General features: G+C 54.2%; 2 protein-coding genes across 2 annotated transcripts; both read left to right on the top strand.

The window, feature by feature from the left end:
* Positions 1–1,537: 1,537 nt before the first annotated feature.
* Positions 1,538–10,756, top strand: LOC134372322 (interferon regulatory factor 4-like). The gene is made up of 8 exons (XM_063089821.1): positions 1,538–1,711; positions 6,735–6,924; positions 7,242–7,339; positions 8,228–8,339; positions 8,441–8,506; positions 9,260–9,634; positions 10,270–10,388; positions 10,628–10,756. Exons 1-8 carry the CDS (start codon positions 1,538–1,540, stop codon positions 10,754–10,756), a joined length of 1,263 nt encoding a protein of 420 aa, XP_062945891.1.
* A 2,604-nt stretch (positions 10,757–13,360) lies between these two features.
* Positions 13,361–14,548, top strand: FOXS1 (forkhead box S1). The gene has a single exon (XM_063108356.1). It carries the CDS (start codon positions 13,412–13,414, stop codon positions 14,402–14,404), a length of 993 nt encoding a protein of 330 aa, XP_062964426.1. The 5' UTR covers positions 13,361–13,411; the 3' UTR covers positions 14,405–14,548.
* Positions 14,549–18,042: the final 3,494 nt, after the last annotated feature.

The raw sequence follows: 18,042 nt of genomic DNA, 5'->3' as shown, positions 1-18,042 counted from the left end.
TTTAATCCTCAAGCAACCCTATGAAGTACATATTGATATTTAACCAATGAGGAAACTGAGGCTGGTGCCCAAGATCACCAGCTAGCAAACGGTGGGGCTGGGGTATGAATTCAGGCAGTCCGACTGCACACCCCACCCTCTTAATTACTACCCTGCATCACCTAGAAAAATGAAGGGATCATCTGACACCCTAAAGAGTCCTACTTCAATGTAATTGTTACTTTTGTATTTAACCATATGAAATGCTTTGTCCCCATGGGAGCCTTACGAGCCTGAGTTTGAATCCCAGCTGTGTCTTTAGAAGTGTCAGAACCAGGTGGCTGCTGGAATATGGGGGCAGGGGAAGAGAAGGTGAAAGCCTTCCTAATAGGTACACATGAGGGACAGTGCTTCCAGCCTCTGGCCAGTGGTGACTGGTCACCCATCTCTGTGTCCACTGCAGTAGAGGCTCATTTCTCCCACATACACAGGAAGGTCCACGTAGAGCAGTCTGAACTACCTGACCTCTTTCATATCACAACTCCCCTTTGGCAATTTAATGAAAGATATAACCCCCAGAAAAATGCACAGATGTGAAAAAAAATTACATATACTTTCAAGGGGTCACAGACCCCACCAGGAACCCATAAACTCCGGGTGTAGTGTCAGGAGGCAGTGTGGGTCACTGTTTAGGCTCCTGGGTTCTGGCCGACAGAGAGAGACAAATTTGGATCCTGGCTCGCCCACCCACTACCTCTGTGACCTTGTTACAGGGCTTTAACCTCTGTGAGCCTCAGCCTTAACATTAAGATGGATAATTACACCCACTTCATGTGCTGCTGCCAGAACCAACAGAGACACTGCCGGAAAGGGTTTAGCCAGGCCCAGCACAGTGATGAGCAGTTAGTAAATGCGGATTCCCAATATTTAAGGAAATAAGTGTGGACAACCCGCACCAGAAACCCATGTGGGAACTTGTTGAAAGGCAGGTTCCTGGGCTTCCTGGCCTGAAAGTCTGATTCTGCAGGTGTGGGATGGAGGTCAGGAGTCTGCCTGGAAGACCAGGCCCTGCCTCCCAGCTCTGACGGGAGTTAGTGTGGGAAGCATTATGCCTTTCTAACCTCCATAGTCCGGGTCCTGACGAGAGAAGGACTAGTCTCCAGGTGGGCTGAGAAGAGCAGACAACAGGTGCAGTGGCGGGACAAGTTTGCGTCTCTGGGTGCCCCTGGGGACCCTCCTCCTGCTACCGGCTGAGCCCAGGCTACCCCACCCCGTCCGCTCCGGTGGGTCGTGGCGTCCCACGGCGTCCCCCTCGCTGCACCCTACGCGCGGCCCAACGCCCTCCAGGCCAGGCTGCCACCGGGAGGGGCGAAGGCAAAGGGCCTCCCGGGAGAGGGGATAGAATGGAAAGTGAAACCCATCCGCCCAGACTTTCGCTTTCGTCGCCTCCGCGCACCATCCAGGTGGCCCTGTGATCCCCGGACGCGCGCGGGTCCAGTCTCCGCGCACTCCCCCCCCCCCGCCCGCCGAAACATCGCGTCCCCACGGCAGGCGACCCATGGCGGGAGCCGGGGGTCCTCTGCGCCTCCGCGACTGGTTGGTGGCACAGATCGAGAGCGGGCGCTACGCGGGGTTGCGCTGGGAGGACGCGGGCAAGACCCTTTTCCGCATCCCCTGGAAGCACGTAGCCAAGCAGGGCTACCAGGCGCAGCAGGACGCGGCGCTCTTCAGGGTAAGGCGACAGAGGACTCGGGACACGCACGGCCCCAGGGCCCGACGACCTAGGAGCTGTGCGACCTCGTGTCACTCTCGCTTGGCCTCTAGGGTTGAGGGTAGTGTCCACCATATATAGGAGACCCTCAGACACCCTCTTAAAACAGAGCCAGCCAGGCCTGCGGTGAGCGGCACCATCTGCACCTCTCCTCCTACTCCGCGGGGAAATTAGACTGGGAATCCCCTCAACCTCCCGCCCCCGAAACTGCTAACTTCTGCAGCTTGGGAACCTGTCTGTGCTCCCAGCACCAGCTCTGCTTAAGGACCTCCTGCAAGGATGACCTTCCTTTCCCTGGCCATCATTATTAACCTTCTCCAAACTGGCTCCTTTTCATGAACATTTGAACTCTGGGATCTCTCCCCTGAACGATAAGCAGCCACCCTAAACATGGAAGTCACCTCCAGCTCCTTCTCTGGCCTTGCCTCCTCTTTCACGATGTGAATCCCCTGGAGAGTCTCCTCCTCCCTAACCCCCTTCTTCTAGCCTCCCCAGTCCCCTCCCCAGTCTGGCTTCTGTTCCTCCTGCTAATATATCTCTAGTTGCCAAATCCAAGGGTGCACCACTGTCTTCATCTTCCTTGACTCCTGGGTGGGTCCGCACCTGGTGGACCCTCCCTCCTCCTTGGAAACACTCAGTTGGTTTCCAGAATCTCTGCTCCTACCCTCATTTTTCCTCCTACCTCCCAGGCCCCTGCTTCTCAGCCTCCGTCCTGTCCCCTCCTCTGTTGGGGCTCCCAACACTCACTCCTGGACCTCCATCCTCAAGTTCCATTCTCGCCCTCCATGGCCTCAGCATAGAGGCTTCGGGCCTCCCCTCCAAGCCCCAAGCCTGCTGGTCTAGCTGCCTCCCGGGGATTGTCTCTTGGATGGTCTCCAGGCCCCTCAAACTCAGCACATCCCCAATACCACACTCATCTACCTGCCCCCACTACCTTCTGCCACCTGGGTACCAGGACCAGAGCCAGGCACCTAAACCCTGGCCGCTCCCCCTCTTCCAACCTCATTCTACCCCATTACCAAGGCCTGCTGCTGGCTATCCCTGCAGACTATCTCTTTAGTCCACCTACCCGAACCCATCTCTACCTCTCTCATAGGACAACTGAAGTGTCCTGCTGGGCTCCCTGCTTCCCCCAGTCCCTCAGCAACCCCTCAGTCCTCCAGAGGCATCTTTCTAAATGCAAATCTGGTCTCGACACTCCTCCACTCAGAATCCTCCTATGGCTCCCCATTGTTCTTGTGGTAAATTCCCAACTCTTCACCTCAGCATCAAAGCCCTGCATGAAATGTCCCTCCCTGGCCTCGTCTCTCTCCACTCCCTCCCCTCCGCAATTTCAGTTCTTTCCATTTCTAAGCGCTTCATGTGTCTACCACCATCAGACCTTTGGACACGCTGTTCCTTCTGCCTGCAACACCTTCTCCTCTTCGCCGTCACTTGGCCATCTCCCATCGTCCTCAGCTGAAACATCTCTTCCTCAAGAGAGCCTTCCCTGATACTTTCGTTTATTCAATGCATTTGTTAAACTCCAACTCAGTGTCTCTCCGAAGTCATCCCTGACTCCTTCTTCCCCCATTGGAAACATTTCCCCTGTGAATTTTATGTGCCTGGTATGAGTCTTTGTCCCCCAGTAGACCATGAGCTGCTTGAGGATGGTGACTCTGAGCACAGTGCCTGGCACACAGTAGGTGCTCAGTAAGTGCTCAGTAAGGGTGGTTGCATGGTCTGTCTCTTAAAACTTATACGCTGTTGTTCAGAGGGAGATTCTGGGAGCTGGCTCTCCCCATATTTCTAGATGCTCTGACCCATCCCTAAATCCACCACTGACACAAACATGTGACTCTTTGGCTCCTAACCCTTCTGGAGCCCCAAAGCCCATGGCATACAGCTTGGCTTTCAAGGACATTGTAGATCTGGCTTCAGCCTATTGCTTCTTCCTTAATTCGTGTTTCCTTTTCTCCCACGACATACAGTTGATCTTCCTTATTTGTGGATTCCATATTTGCAAATTCTCCTACTCGCTAAAATTTATTTGTAATCCCAAAATCAATATTTGAGTCATGTTTGCGGCCATTCATAGATAAGTACAGAATGACAAACAATTTGTCACCCAACAAGAACATTCAAAACTGAGGTCAAACAAGGCAACTCTCTGCCTTCTTATTTTGGCTCTCCTACTGTAAACAAGTGCCCTTTTTGCAGTCTATTAATGCCACTTTGAAATATATATATTTATTTTGAGCTTTTTCTTGGTGACTTCACTGTGTAAAAGGATCCTCGAGCATCCTGCTGAAGAGCTGTCTAGTGTTCTTGAGTATGGCAAGGTTGTGATGTGCCTTTTGGAGAAAATGTATGTTCAACAAACTTTGTTCAGCCATGAGATATAGTGCTGTTGACCACTAGTTCAAGTTAATGAATCAACAGTATATATTAAATAAAGTGTCCTTAAACAGAAACACATTAAACAGGTTATATATTGATCTGTTGATGAAAACGGTGTGACCAAAGGCTTGTAGGAACCTAGCCCTGTATTTCCTCTAGGAGCAACAGTTCTATATTCCCTAAGTCAATGTTTGCAGAGACTTTATAGAACATAACTACTGAGAATAACGTGAATCGACTGTACACGTACACTCAGACACACATACCCAGCAACAGCAACGCCAGGCTGCTCGCTGCTCCCTGAATGCACCATGCCCTTCCACACCTCCAGGCCTCTGCTCAAGCTGTTCCCTCTGCCAGGAGTGTCACTTCACCTCTCAACTTCCTACTCACCCTTTAAGGCCTGGCTCAATTCATTCAACGTTTATTGAATGTCTCCTGTGTACCAGGCACTATTCTGCTTGGGGACAGAGCAGTGAACAAGACGAAGATCCCTCTTGTCATGGTGATAGTATCTTGTTACCTTTTGATTTAGAGTATCTTTTTCTGGGGAGGGGGATAGTTGGCCATTAGGGGATCCAAACCCTTGACATTGGTGTTATAACAACACGCTCTAACCAACTGAGCTAACTAACCATCCCTAGAGTATCTTTAATATGAGGATACTTCAAGAAGTTCATGGAAAGATTCGTGTTATCTCTTAATTTTATTTCTCCATAAACTTTTTGAAATACCTTCATACAATGAATAAATGCTGTAATAAATAAGCACCGACTGTGTGCCAGGCACTGTGCTAAGCACATTACATACACCAGCTCATCTTACACCCACCACAACCACATGAGTTTAGGTATTATTGACACCTACACACAACATTTCCAGACAACAAAATCAAGCCTCAAAAGGTCTCACCCCTGGCATTGACAAAGGATCTGTGGCTTTTCTATTTCGGTGTCTATGTTTCCACTAGACCTGGAGTCTCTGAAGACAGTGATTGAGTGCAATTCATCAGTTAAGTCCCTCTTGGCCCTGGTTGTGCTAAATGTAAGCACTATCTCTCTTAATGGCTTCAAAGGTGACGACACTGCTCCAGACACACTGCCCTTGCTCAGATTTATCCATCTCTTTCCCTCAAGTCCTTTGCCCTTGCTGTTCCTCTTATCTAGAACACCCTTCCCCCAGCTCTTTGTCAGGCTCCATTCTTTTCTTTCAGACTTCAGCCAAATGTCATTTCCTCAAAGAGGCCTTTTCTGATCACCCTCTTTAAAGTAGCCCCTGATTTTTATTTTTATTTTTATTTAGTGAGTCCCTCTACTATAACACATGATCCTTCCAATGTGCTTTATGAATACCTTTGGTTTGTATGTACTCTTGCAAAGCGGGCATTGCTGTTTGGGGTATATTCTTACTTTGTGCACATCCTACTGTGTTGTAGATCTCATGCTGTCTTACTTTTTTTTCACTCACAACCGTGCTTTGAAGATTTGTTCTCGTCCTCTGTAGATCTACTCTGTTGCTTCTAGATGCTGCGTAGACTCTACAGTGGGCATCCATCACATTCACACCCCCATCCACTTTCCTAGGGATAGACACAAGTTTGCTTCCAGCTCCCAGTACCACAAACGATGCTGCTGTGGATTTCTTCAACCAGGAACCCCTCTTAGGAACCCCTGTGAGAATTCCTTTGGAATTGGGATTTCTGTTCCCAGGTCATGTTTATATTATTTCATTTCACTAGATTACCATCCAGCAGTACTGCTCCCATTCCATGCACACCAGCAGTGTCCACATCCCCACCAACTCCTGGCACTATCCAACTTGCTCAATTTAGTCAGTTTAGAGGTGATATCTCACATTTTTATTTGCATTTCTCTGACACTAATAGTTTAAGCACCTCCTCATATGCTCATGGGCTTCTGTAAACCATCAATCAATTACTATCCTTTGATAAGAATTTTTTCTTTAGGGGATGCTGTTTCTTGCTGATTTGCAGAAGTTCCTTGCATGTTCTGGATCTTAGCCCCTTGCTGATTTCAGACTTTGTAATTTTTTTCTTTTTCTTTTTTGCCTTATAGTTCATGCCTTTTAAGTTTCCTTTAAGAAGTGTTCTCTGCCCCAGATTTTCTCCTTTATAACTCTCTATTGATTTTATAGCTTTACCTCCTACCTTTGGTTTTTTTAAATCATCTGGAGTCTACTTCGTGTGTGGAAATAGATAGGGATTTAGTTTTATGGTTCTCCAGATAGCAAACCACTGCCATTATTTTATATCCCATCACCCTATTTATTTATTTTACTTATCACAATCCATAATTTGAAACATAGTTATTTGTGTTTAGGTGATTGAAGCTGTCTTCTCTCATTAGGCTTGAGTTCCTTGAGAGCTGGGATCATGTCTGTCTTGTTCCCCATTCAATCCCCATCCCTAGCTTGGGTCTAGAACATAATAGGAGCTCAAAGAATACCTGTTGGATGGAGGGAGGGAGGGAAGGAGGAAAAAGGGAGAGAGAAAGAGGGTGGGAGGCAAGGCAGCTCCTCATCCCCTTGCATGGCACCAGCCCCCTACCCCAGCCATCCCTCTGCACGTTCCCCTGCTCCTCTCCAGGCCTGGGCCGTATACAAGGGCAAGCACCTGGAGGGCACTGACAAGGAGGACCCCTCCACCTGGAAGACCCGGCTCCGCTGCGCCCTCAACAAGAGTGCCGACTTCCGTGAGGTCCGTGAGCGCAGCCAACTGGACATCTCCAACCCCTACAAGGTCTACCAGATTGTGTCTGATGGTGCCCATGGCCCAGGTACTATCCTGCCCCTGGAGGCAGTGGCCGAGGATGGATCCCTGGGTAGTAAGGACCTCACTTTGCTCATCAGTAAAATGGGAGGTGGTGGACTCAGTGAGCTTAAACTCATGGGCTGGTCGATTTAGAAGGACCCTTAGACCATCTCAACTTATCCCCCCCCCCATTTGAAAAGGAGGAAAATGAGGCCCAGAGAGAGAACGTAGGTCTTATCTGAGGTTATGCAGTGAGCTGGGGTCCTCTTGTCTGGGGTCACCTCAGTTGAGGGGGTTCCTCTTGGGGCCCAGGGAACAACAGGCTGCTCTTTCTCCATCCAGCCACCAGGGCCTGTGCTCCCCCTGAAGAGGAGGGCACTCCCCCGAGCCAGCAGGAACCCCCTGGGGAAGTGAGTGAGCCCACCTGCAGACCAGGCCAGGTCAGTGTGTCCTTCCAGCCCCTGCAGCCTTGTCAGCTCAGTCACCTGTCACCTGAGGCACCCATTGGCCCTACCCTCTCTGGCTGTGGTCTCCAGCACAGTCATTTATCTTATCCCTCCAGCAGCCCCAGCTCCATCGCTGTCCCTATCCTCCTGCTGGCTCTACCTCTTGTTACCTCTGCTCCGTCCCTTCCACCATGCCCAGCTCCATCGTCCTGTTTGCCTGGCCCCCTCGCTCTTGCCATCAGCCTGTCATCTTCAGTTCCATCGCTCTGTCTGCATCAACCCTACTTTCTTCACATTCACCCCTCCCCTGTCATCCTTGGGCCCATCACTCTACCCCTGAGCACCCCATTGGACCCAGCTCCATCACCGTGTCCCCTTCACCTCCATCACCGTGGGCTCCCTCACTGCTCCCGTCACCATCATCTGCTCTATCTCCATCACTCTGTCTGTGTCACCTCTATGGTCTCCACCCCGTCACCATGCCCCCATACCTATGGTTCATTGCTATGCCCTCACCCCACCCCCATCAGCTCTGATCCATCCCACTGTCCCTAGTGCCCTCATCAGCATCCGTTCCATGGCTCTGTCCCCTCATCTCTATCAACTCTAGCTCCTTCACCTCTGCATTCAGCCCCAGCTCTTCTCTGCCTGTCACAGTGACCCATCTCTGACCCTATCGCCTACAACTATCACCCCATCGACTCTTTGCCTCCATGGTGGGGGGTGGAGAGTCATGCCCTCTGAAACTTCAAAGTTCCTATCGACGCCAGCTGGCCTTCGATCTGCACAGACCTCCCTCTGCCCCGGTAGGGATAGTCTGGGAACTCCTGTGGCCCACGGGTCTCCTCTCCTACCCTCACAGCCCTCTCTCCCAATGCTCAGGATGGCTCCAGATTAGCCACACAGGATGAAGACAAGGAGCAGCCCCCCAGGCTGGCCCAGCAGGGTTCCTTGCCACCAGCCGCTCTCCTTCCATGCCCTTTGGCTGACCACAGTAAGGACTGGGTCTCCTTACCCACCCCTGCCTCCTCCTTGATCTAGGGATCGAGGGGGCCAGGGTGAGGTGGTGCCTGGCTGCTTTCTTTCCTTCCCCAGGGTACCAGGCACGGGGTCCCGAACACCTCTGGAGCCTGACACTCTCGGAAGACTTCAGCAACCCTGGTAAGAAACCTAAAGGCTATACCCTCTGACCAGTGTACAGAACTGAGCAGGGCCCAGGGATGAGGCCAGCTAGCCTCTGTCTCCCACCCAAAGCACCCAGCCCAGATTCCTCACAACAACCACAACAGCAGCTAACAATTGCCTAGGGCTTCGTTTCCACCAGGCATCCTTCTCAGCACTCCCCGCAGCCCTGTGATGCTGCTGTTGTCCCCACTTACATATGCAGAAACTGGGACACAGAGGTTAAGAACCTTGCCCAAGGTCGCACAGCTAGTAACCCTGGAAAACTTACTAACAGGTCACAGTTCCGAAGCTGCAATGAGAGAACAGAATCCAGGGGCCTGCTCCAGAGCCCCAACCGTTGAGCTGCACCACTGCGCCTCCTATGGGAGGCTGCTGCTAGGTTGTTGTTATTGCTGTTGCTGTTGTTATTATTTCTACAAGTATAAATCTTTGCTGGAAGGAAGCTCCTAAAATCCCAAAGATCTGGGCTAGGAAGGCCTCAGGGTCATGCCCTTATTATATAGACGGCCCCAGAGCCTGTGCTTTTAACCGCGCAGCTCGACTATCAGCTCATTTATACTGCAAGCTATTGTTCAGGACGAAGACTTAGTACTACTACTAGGATTATATTATCTCTGGGAAGCAGCGCCCCAAATTCCCGCGGTGAGGGCCGGGAGGATCTCCGGGTCCCCTGCCCGCTGTGATGTGGGGGACACCGGGCCCACGCCCCCTCTGTCCCCGCCCCGGCAGGTTGCTGGCTGCACGTGCGACTCTTCTATGGCGCGGCGCTGGTGCACGAAGCCACGGCGCGCGCCGCCGAGGGCTGCTGTCTGAGCCCGCGGGTGGCCGCCGCCTGCGCCGCTGAGCGCCTGCTGGGGCCGCCCCCGCGCGTCGCCCAACTTCGCTTCCCGGAGCCGCCGGCCGGCGCCCACGTGCTGCGGCGCCTGCTGCCGCACCTGGAGCGCGGCGTGCTGCTGTGGGTGGCGCCCGAGGGCGTGTTCGCCAAGCGCCTGTGCCAGGGCCGCGTGTACTGGCGAGGCCCGCTCGCCCCGCACCGCGCCCGGCCCAACAAGCTGGAGCGCGAGCGCACCTGCCAGCTGCTCGACACGCGCCGATTCCTCGAGGGTAAGAGCGCGACCGCAGCGCGGCGGACGGAATGGGGCAGAGTGGCGTGGGCCCGGGGCGCTTAGGCACAGGGCGGGCAAAGGAACGTGGACAGAGGAGAGTGGGCACGCGAGATGTGGGCGTGGGGGAATGGGCTTAAGGGAGTCGGGCATGGGGTGGGCACCGAAACAAAGGATATGGCACAGAAGCACTGGGAGAGAGAGGGAGAGAATATGGGCGCCAGGAGGGCTGGGCACAGATATGGACATAGGCGTATGCGGAGTGTAGGCGCGGGACAGGATTGGGCGTTGGGTGTGGAGCATAAGCATGGGACTTGGGTACATGAGTTGCCATAGGGCGCTGGGCATAGGGTGGTCATCAGGGTCATTGGGCACAAGATAGATGAAAGGCAGTGGGCGTGCAGTGGACATAAAGGCATAGGAGTGAGCACAGGGGCACCAGGCAAGGGGCATGAGCACTGGAACTGGACACAGATGTGGGACATAGGACAAACATAGGGACGTGGAAGTAGGCACACGGCACGGGAAGACAATGGGGATGTGGGCTTCCAGGACGTGGGCATGGGTGTAAGTACAAGGTAGGCACTAGGAAGGATGCCTGGTCTTGGCCCAGCCCCACAATCTCCGTGCCCGTAGAACTGCGTGCCCACCTGCAGGACGGCCACCCGGAGCCAGAGTACCAGATCCGCCTGTGCTTTGGTGAAGAGTATCCGGGCCCCACAGACCAGCCTGAGGAGCGGCTCATCATGGCCCACGTGAGTCACTTCCTCCACTGTAGCAGGAGAGCCACACCCTGAAGTACCCTCAAAAAGGCCCCTCACTTACTCCTCCCAGTCCCAGCCCCCCCCCATGTATGACCCTTTGGTCGTATGATCCTGCCTGAAAAATGGATGTGGGGAGGGGGCTGTCACTAGGGCTGTGACTTCCCACCGGGAATGCTGCGGGCTGGAAATGGAGAGGGTTGGCTCATTGCCCCCACCCCCAACCCTGACAGGTGGAGCCAGTCTTCGCCCGTGAGCTCCTCCTGCATTCAAAGCTCCTGGGCACTGACGCCCCACTGGGTCCCCAGCCCGGCATCCCTGATGGTGTCACTCACCTTCTGACGCAGCTGAGTCCGCCCTAGGTGGGAGGTTTCCTCCTCTGATACCCCCGAAATGCAGCCCCCACAGGGTGCGGACCCCTACCCCCACCCCAACCCTGCCCACACTGAGCCAGTGGATTTGCCCCCCACATCCCCCCACCAACCCCTCGCCCAGGTCAGCGGGACAGAAGTCAGTTATGGTGGCCTTCAACCTCTCTGTCCTGGAACATGGCGAGCAGGTGGCTACCAGGCAGCTGTGCATGGGGCATCAACCCAAACCGAACTAGAGCTTGAGGCCCCAGAACGTAACAATTGGGGCAGAAACAAGACTTCATCTCTTGTTGAGAGCCCAACATGCCAACACCAGGTTTACTTTAAGCTGGCCTTAACCTGCAATTCTGTCTATTATAATGCTTGCTTAAAGCTGAGTTTACCAATAATTAGATCCTCAGGGCTGTTTAGAATGGGGCCAACCAGTAACAAAATTGCCTGGCCTCTGAGGGGCTCTGGGTTTCCAGACCCTTTCTCCTACCTGCCACTAGTCTCTCTTCTTTGGGGGCTTGGGGAGAGGGGTCCAAAACAGAGGACTTGGCCTGAACTCTGGGCTTTGGATGCTACCTGCTAAAGCACCAGCACCTGTAGGACACTCTCTTTGGAGAAACTGAGGCAGGCCCCCAAATATAGCCCTAAGGCAGAGGCCAAAGTGGGAGTCCATCCCCTCTGCGAGTCCCATTGATCTTTGCAAGCTGTAAGTTATAAGGAATTCTTGAGAACCATAAAGTTGGTTCCCCCTGCCTTTGTGAGTAAAGTAACTGTTTCCCACCCCAGATATCAGAACTTTTTTCTTTTCTGATTTCTGACTTCGTTTATACAAATCCTCTTACAGACACTAATGTAATAAATCTCTTTTAGTGATATATTAATAGGAAACTGTATGATTTGACAAAAGATAGTCAATTAATTGCTGTTTTTTGTTATTCGACAGACATTTATTGAACACCTACTCTGTTCCAGGCTTCTGTTCCAGTGTCCAGTGCTGGATACTGGGGATAGAGCAAAACAGCATGATTCCTACTGTCTTGGGGTTCACAGTTTGCTTTCCATTAGGGATCCAATGACTGTCTCCTAACCCCCACCCCTCACAGAAGGGGTATGTTAAGGTGTTACAATATTCCGGGTTAAAATCACAGCTTTGTCACTTGCTGGCTGTGTGACCTCAGGCAAGTTTCTTAACTTCTCTGAGCCTCAGATCCCTCATCTCTTCACAACAAGCTATGAAGACCTTTGGAGCAGGGTTGATCTGAGGAGTAAATGTGGCGGAGGAAGTGAGCTGGCCTGGCCTAGAGTAGGTAACCACTGACTTGGGACTGGGAGAGCTGGAGGATGCTGCCCCATCCTTCAGACCTGTCTGTACTGGGCTTCACTGTACCTCCCAGGCCGAGGCTTCAGCTAGGGGAGCCTCAGTTCAGGGTGACAGTCCACAGCCTTGTTCAAACACCTACTCTGTGCTAGGCTCTCCAAGGGTGCTAGATTCTGTGTAAGGGAGCCTGTTGCTTCCTCAGTGTGGCCCAGACAGCTGAAGAGTCACCAGTTCCATTTAAAAGTTGGGGAAACTGAGGCTCAGCCAGGGTCTTTTGGGGGGTGGGGTGTTTGTTTATTGTGGCAAAATACACATAACATAAAATTTGCCATTTTAATCATTTTAAGTGTACAATTAAGTGGCATGAATGACATTCACAATGTTGTGTAACCATCACCACTATCTATGTCCAGAACTTTTTCATCATCACAAACAGAAACTCTATATACCCATTAAACACAAACTCCAGATTCCCGGCTTCCCCCTCAGCCAGGGTCTTGAGCTACTTCTTCCCAGGGAAGAGCTCTGCCCAGACGGATGTCTTCCTCACACCAGTCACTAGGGGGCGCCAGGGGCTCGACAGAACCGGGTGCCGTTGGCCCTCACCACCATCCTAGGCGCCCCTCCTGGCATACACCCCAGTGCTAGGAGGACCGAGAATAGTGTGGCCCAAGGGCTCTCTCTGCACTGCAGGGAGCAGAAAGTCAACCACGGGGCTGAGAGGAGGGAAGGAAAAGGGGGACTAGAGGGGGTAATTTGAGAGGCCCCTGCGCTTTTCTCACTGGATGGGGACTCGGCTTATACTCTGTGTCTCTCTCCTCTCTCTACTCCTCCCCTCTTGTGTCCGTACCTGTGTCTCTCTCTGTATCTCCTTTCTCTCTCTCTGTCTCTCAGTGCCTCTGACTTTCTCTGTATGTGTGTGTGTGTGTGTACGTGTCTCTCTCTCTGGCTCTGTGTGTCTGTCCATTTTGTCCATCTCTGTGTCATCTTTGTCTCTCTTTAGGTCTGCCTCTCTCTCTCTCTCTCTCTCTCTCTCTCTCTCACTATGTCTCTACAGAGGTCTCTTTCTCTTTTCTATCTCTCTGTTTCTTTTTGTTTCTCATCGCTTCCCTCCTACCTCATCACGCCTGGAAGCTGCTCACAGCTTCCCAGTGCTGGCCTCTCTCGAGCCTTGGGGGAGTGGAGGAAGGGCGGACAGCCTGGCGGGCCCACCCCTTTTTGCCTTTCCAGGCCGGGAGGCTGGGCCAGTGCGCCTTTTAACCAGCCCGGGCAGGCTGTCCCAGACGCCAGCCCTGGACGCCGTGCCTGGGCCCTGTGCTCCCAGCAGCCAGGCCAGCATGCAGCAGCAGCCCTCACCCGGGCCCTTGGCCCCTGCAGCCGAGCCAACCAAGCCTCCCTACAGCTACATAGCCCTGATTGCCATGGCCATCCAGAGCTCACCAGGACAGCGAGCCACACTCAGTGGCATCTACCGCTACATCATGGGCCGTTTTGCCTTCTACCGCCACAACCGGCCTGGCTGGCAGAACAGCATCCGCCACAACCTGTCACTCAACGAGTGCTTTGTCAAGGTGCCTCGCGATGACCGCAAGCCAGGCAAAGGCAGCTACTGGACGCTGGACCCCGACTGCCACGACATGTTTGAGCATGGCAGCTTCCTACGCCGCCGCCGCCGCTTCACCCGGCGGACAGGTGCGGAGGGCACCAAGGGCCCTGCGAAAACACGCCGCGGACCCCTCAAAGCATCCAGCCAGGACCCCAGAGTCCCTAACACCGCAACTGCCGGGCAGTGCCCATTCCCACCAGAACTGCCAGACTCCAAGGGCCTAAGCTTTGGGGGTTTGGTGGGCACCCTGCCATCTAGCATGTGCCCAGCAACCACTGATGCCAGGTCTCAGCCGCCTGCAGAACCCAAAGAGATTTCCACACCCAAGCCTGCAGGCCCAGGAGAACTCCCCTTGGCCACCTCATCGTCCCCATGCCCGGCATTTGGCTTTCCTGCTGGATTCTCTGAGCCTGAGGGTTTTAGCAAGGCCCCTACGCCTGTCCTGACCCCTGAAGCAGGCATCGGGAGCAGCTACCAGTGCCGGCTGCAGGCGCTGAATTTCTGCATGGGCGCTGACCCAGGCCTTGAGCACCTCTTGGCCTCGGCAGCCCCCTCTCCTGCACCACCCACCCCTCCAGCCTCACTCCGGGCCCCGCTGCCCCTGCCAGCTGACCCCAAGGAACCCTGGGTGGCAGGTGGCTTCCCTGTCCAGGGAGGCTCCAGCTACCCACTGGGGCTGACCCCCTGCCTATACCGGACGCCAGGAATGTTCTTCTTTGAGTGAAGGCAGCCTTGCTTCGGGCAGTACCTGACAGGACCCCTGCCAAATGCACCCTCCAGGCTGAGCCCGGCTCTAGGACCGGGAGAGCTCTAGAAGGATCCAGCCCTGGCAAGCCAAGGACAACCAGGACAGGAAGCCAGGATCGAAGCTGCAAATGCTCAGCCAGGCCCTAGGGGCCTCCGGACAAACTTGGGGGTGAGGGGAATTGGGGCCCCTTCGGATTTACTCTGTGGCTCTCAGGGCCAATAAAGCCAGTGTGATGATGAGGGTCAGCTTGCTGGATGGTTGGGGGCTGAGAGCCAGGAGGCCTGGTTCTGTGCGGGGTGGCTGTGTTTGTGGGGTTGTGCAGCAGGGGCAGGGGACCCTGGATGGAAATGTCTCACATGTGGCTTTCTCCAGCTGGGGACTTTCTCAGGGAGTTTCCCAAGAAGGCAGAGGAAGGAGAAGCAGGGAAGAATGGGGGCAGGGAGAGGAGGGATACAACCAAGAGAGAGACTGGGCAAGGGTGAGGCTGGGCTGTCCTGAGGGGCTGACCCTCCAGCCCCCAACTCTTAGCACCCCCCGTTATGAGCCATCGTAATAACCGTGACCATCTGCAGCATCTACTCTGTCCTGGGCATGTTTATCCTCACCTGTGTGTTATGGAATGTTAGCCCCATTTACAGTGGTAGAAACTATGGCTCAGAGAGTTTGGGACTCACCAGTTCCAACTCCAGATGGCACATGAGGAGCAGAGAGGACATCAAAACCAGATCTGTGTGGCTCTACCCTCCAGCCCTGACCTACAGAGGTGGAGAACAGGGCCAGAACAGAATGAGTGGTGGCCGCAGAGGAGGGAGGGCTTTTTTGAGATCCTAGAGTGCTAAGGCTCAAAAGGTACCCCTTACCATTGAAGAGGCAGGACACCCAGGGCTCCCAAGGTAGTACCTATTCCCCTTCTTTGGATTTCCCATACCAATGACGAACCTCTCCTGAGCCCCTGACTCTTCAAGGTCTCCTGGTGACTCTTTAGGAAAGCTTTTCTCTCAGGGCAGGGGCAGGGTCTATGGTCCTGAGTGCAGATCAGAAGTGACTAAGACTGACCTCTGGCCTTCTCTTGCTACCCTCTTGGTAGGAAGCAGGAAAAATGGGGGCATCTGTGACTCCCATCAGAGGAACAGACATAGGAACCTAAAACTTCACTATGCACATAGCCCCCCAGTACTGGAGTAGCAGAGGCAAGTGGCTTCTTCCCGAAGCCAGTCATCCCTTCTGGATCATGGGTACAGGGAGAAAAGAGAGAGGCCAGGATGCTGGGGCCACCCCCATTCTGGTGTTTGGTGTGGGGCCTGGAGGTGACACTAGAGTCTGGAGACCCCTTCACTGGGCAGGCAGCCCAGTCCCCTCCCTTGGGCAGGCAGCCACGCTGGCTTCAGCTTCTGTGGCTCCCTCCTCCCTCAGCAAGTCTCCTGGGGCCTGGGAGGAAGCCGGCCCGGCTGGACAGCCCGAACTGTCTGGTTCCCACAGACTCCAGAGCCGGGGTGGAGGGGGACCTGCGGGGCGGGGGCTTGATGTGGCAGAAGAGGCTGGGAAAATGCCTGGCCAGCAGTGGGGTCCCTCCCCACCATGCCTGTTAAACCCTGGCTCAGAACCCATCCACCAGTGGGGGGAGGCATGAGGGTCTGTCCTGCCTTACATGGCAGCTTCATGGGTCAGAGGGGAGAGGAGAAAGGCCCTCTATGTGTGAGGGGCACGGGTGAGGAGGGGGAAGGAGCTTTCATGTGGGTTTGTATGATGGTGTGTGCCGGTGTGGGTCAATAGGTCTTGGGGTGTGTGTGCGTGCGTGTGTGTGCAAGGGAGAGAGAGAGAGAGAGAGATGCAAAGAGACAGGCAGTGACAGAGACAGAGATGGTTGAGGGGGTGGGGGTTCTTTCTCAGCTGGGTCAGGGAAGGAGGTCTCTGCTGGGCATCATTCCCTGCTGTGCATTCCTGTGGAGCCCTGGTGACCCCAGTCCCTTCCCAGCCTGTGTCCTGAGCTAGGAGGAGGATAAAAAGCTGGCCAGACTGAGTCTGCAGCCACAGTCCCCAACATCCTGTCCCCTACCTCTGAGGAGGTTTAGCCTCTGAACTGGAGGGGGCACTTGTGGAGAAGACTGAGTCCCCTGCTCACCCCTTGCCCTGGGAGAACATGAAAAGGGTCAAGCACACCCAGATGCACAGACTCGGTACTAGGCATGAGACCCCGCTGCACACCTCTCTCTGGCCCCTCAACATAGTCAAGAAGTGAAGACAGGCCCCTCAGCCCCAATCCCCAAGCAGGACCCCAGGCTCAGTGCCTGCCTTGGACTCACTACATGAGCCTGGATGAGTGCCCACCTCTCTGGGCCTTGGTTTCACTCCCTTTGCCCAGTGGGTGGGGGAATGGGCTGCCTGATTCTTTGGGTCTGAATCCCATGGGAGGGTCGGGCTGGGGGGAGGGCCTGGAAGAGATCCCATCCCTGGGGTGCCGGGCCAGGAGGCCTAGACGCCATGATCTCATGTTGCCCTCTGCTAGCTGCTCAGCCAGCACTCCACCCACTGGGCCTCCTGCCCTCACATTCTTTCCATGACCAACAGACACCTCTGGCTCTTGCCTGACCACCCCCACCTGGACCTTGTGCAGCAAGTGCTCAGCAGAGATTCAGAATGCCTAATCTGGGCCGACCCAGAGACAGCACCTTGGCACAAATGGAGAGCCCAAGCCCAGATAGGGTAAGTGGCATGCCCAAGGTCACACAGCAAGGCAGCAGCAGCACTGTCTTCTCAGTCCATCTATCGTACCCCCTCTGCTGCCTTAACTGTATAGCTCTTAGGGGACAGGGGTCATTGCATTTGACTCTACATCAAGGTCCCTCCTCACTGGTGGCTTGTCTGTTTCCAGGAGAGGATCCCAGTCCCCAATCCTCCTCCTCAGAAAGTTATAGCAAAAAAGGATACTGATTGCCTTGCAGAGTTAGGCTAAATGAAATCCTATAATGGTAGAATCAGTGGTATTTCAGAATATTCCAGAGTTTTTAACGACAGCAGCTCATATTCTTGAAATATCAGAGTTGAAAGGGTGTCTCCTGCTCAATTGCTGAATGCCCTCTATATCCAGTGGTCGACATCACATGGAGTTCTAGGAAAGGGGAGCCCACTGTGTTCAGAGGTGACCCCTTCCCACCAAAGTCTGGCAGCTCTGAAGTTCTGTCAGGAAGCTCTTCACCTGCTGGGTCTTTGGTCTCTGCTCTCCCAAGGGTGGAGAGGACTCCCTGCTCCGAGGAGGGCACCTCCACTCACAGGGCTGGCCTTCCACGGGTGGCCGGCTCCTCCGCCCCCACATCTTATCTTCCTGCTCTCCCACTCATCGCTTCCTTCCCGGTTTATGGCATTCCATGGCCCAGAGTTAGACACTCCTTCCCATACCCCAGACAGCACCTTGGCCCGGGTGGGAGACCCTCTGCCTCAAAGGGGGGCACTCTGAGGCTGCCGCAGTGATGAGGAAGAAGGAGGAGGTTGTTTTGGCCAGCGTGGCATGTCTGCCTGCTGGGCCAAACCCAGGAATCCAAGCCTTGGACAAATATCCCTTCCCCACAGACTCCTGTCACCCCACAGACAGGCTGGCAGAGGCAGTAGGTGCCTCT

This window comes from Cynocephalus volans, chromosome 1 (assembly GCF_027409185.1).
Source record: "Cynocephalus volans isolate mCynVol1 chromosome 1, mCynVol1.pri, whole genome shotgun sequence".
NCBI lineage: Eukaryota > Metazoa > Chordata > Mammalia > Dermoptera > Cynocephalidae > Cynocephalus > Cynocephalus volans.
This window is presented reverse-complemented; position numbering and strand designations above follow the sequence as displayed.

Coding starts and splice junctions, on each gene's coding strand:
- FOXS1 (XM_063108356.1), top strand. CDS start 13,412: ATGCAGCAGCAGCCCTCACCCGGGCCCTTGGCCCCTGCAGCCGAGCCA.
- LOC134372322 (XM_063089821.1), top strand. CDS start 1,538: ATGGCGGGAGCCGGGGGTCCTCTGCGCCTCCGCGACTGGTTGGTGGCA. Junction 8,340..8,440: donor ATGCCCTTTGGCTGACCACA/GTAAGGACTGGG, acceptor TTCCTTCCCCAG/GGTACCAGGCACGGGGTCCC. Junction 8,507..9,259: donor GGAAGACTTCAGCAACCCTG/GTAAGAAACCTA, acceptor CCGCCCCGGCAG/GTTGCTGGCTGCACGTGCGA.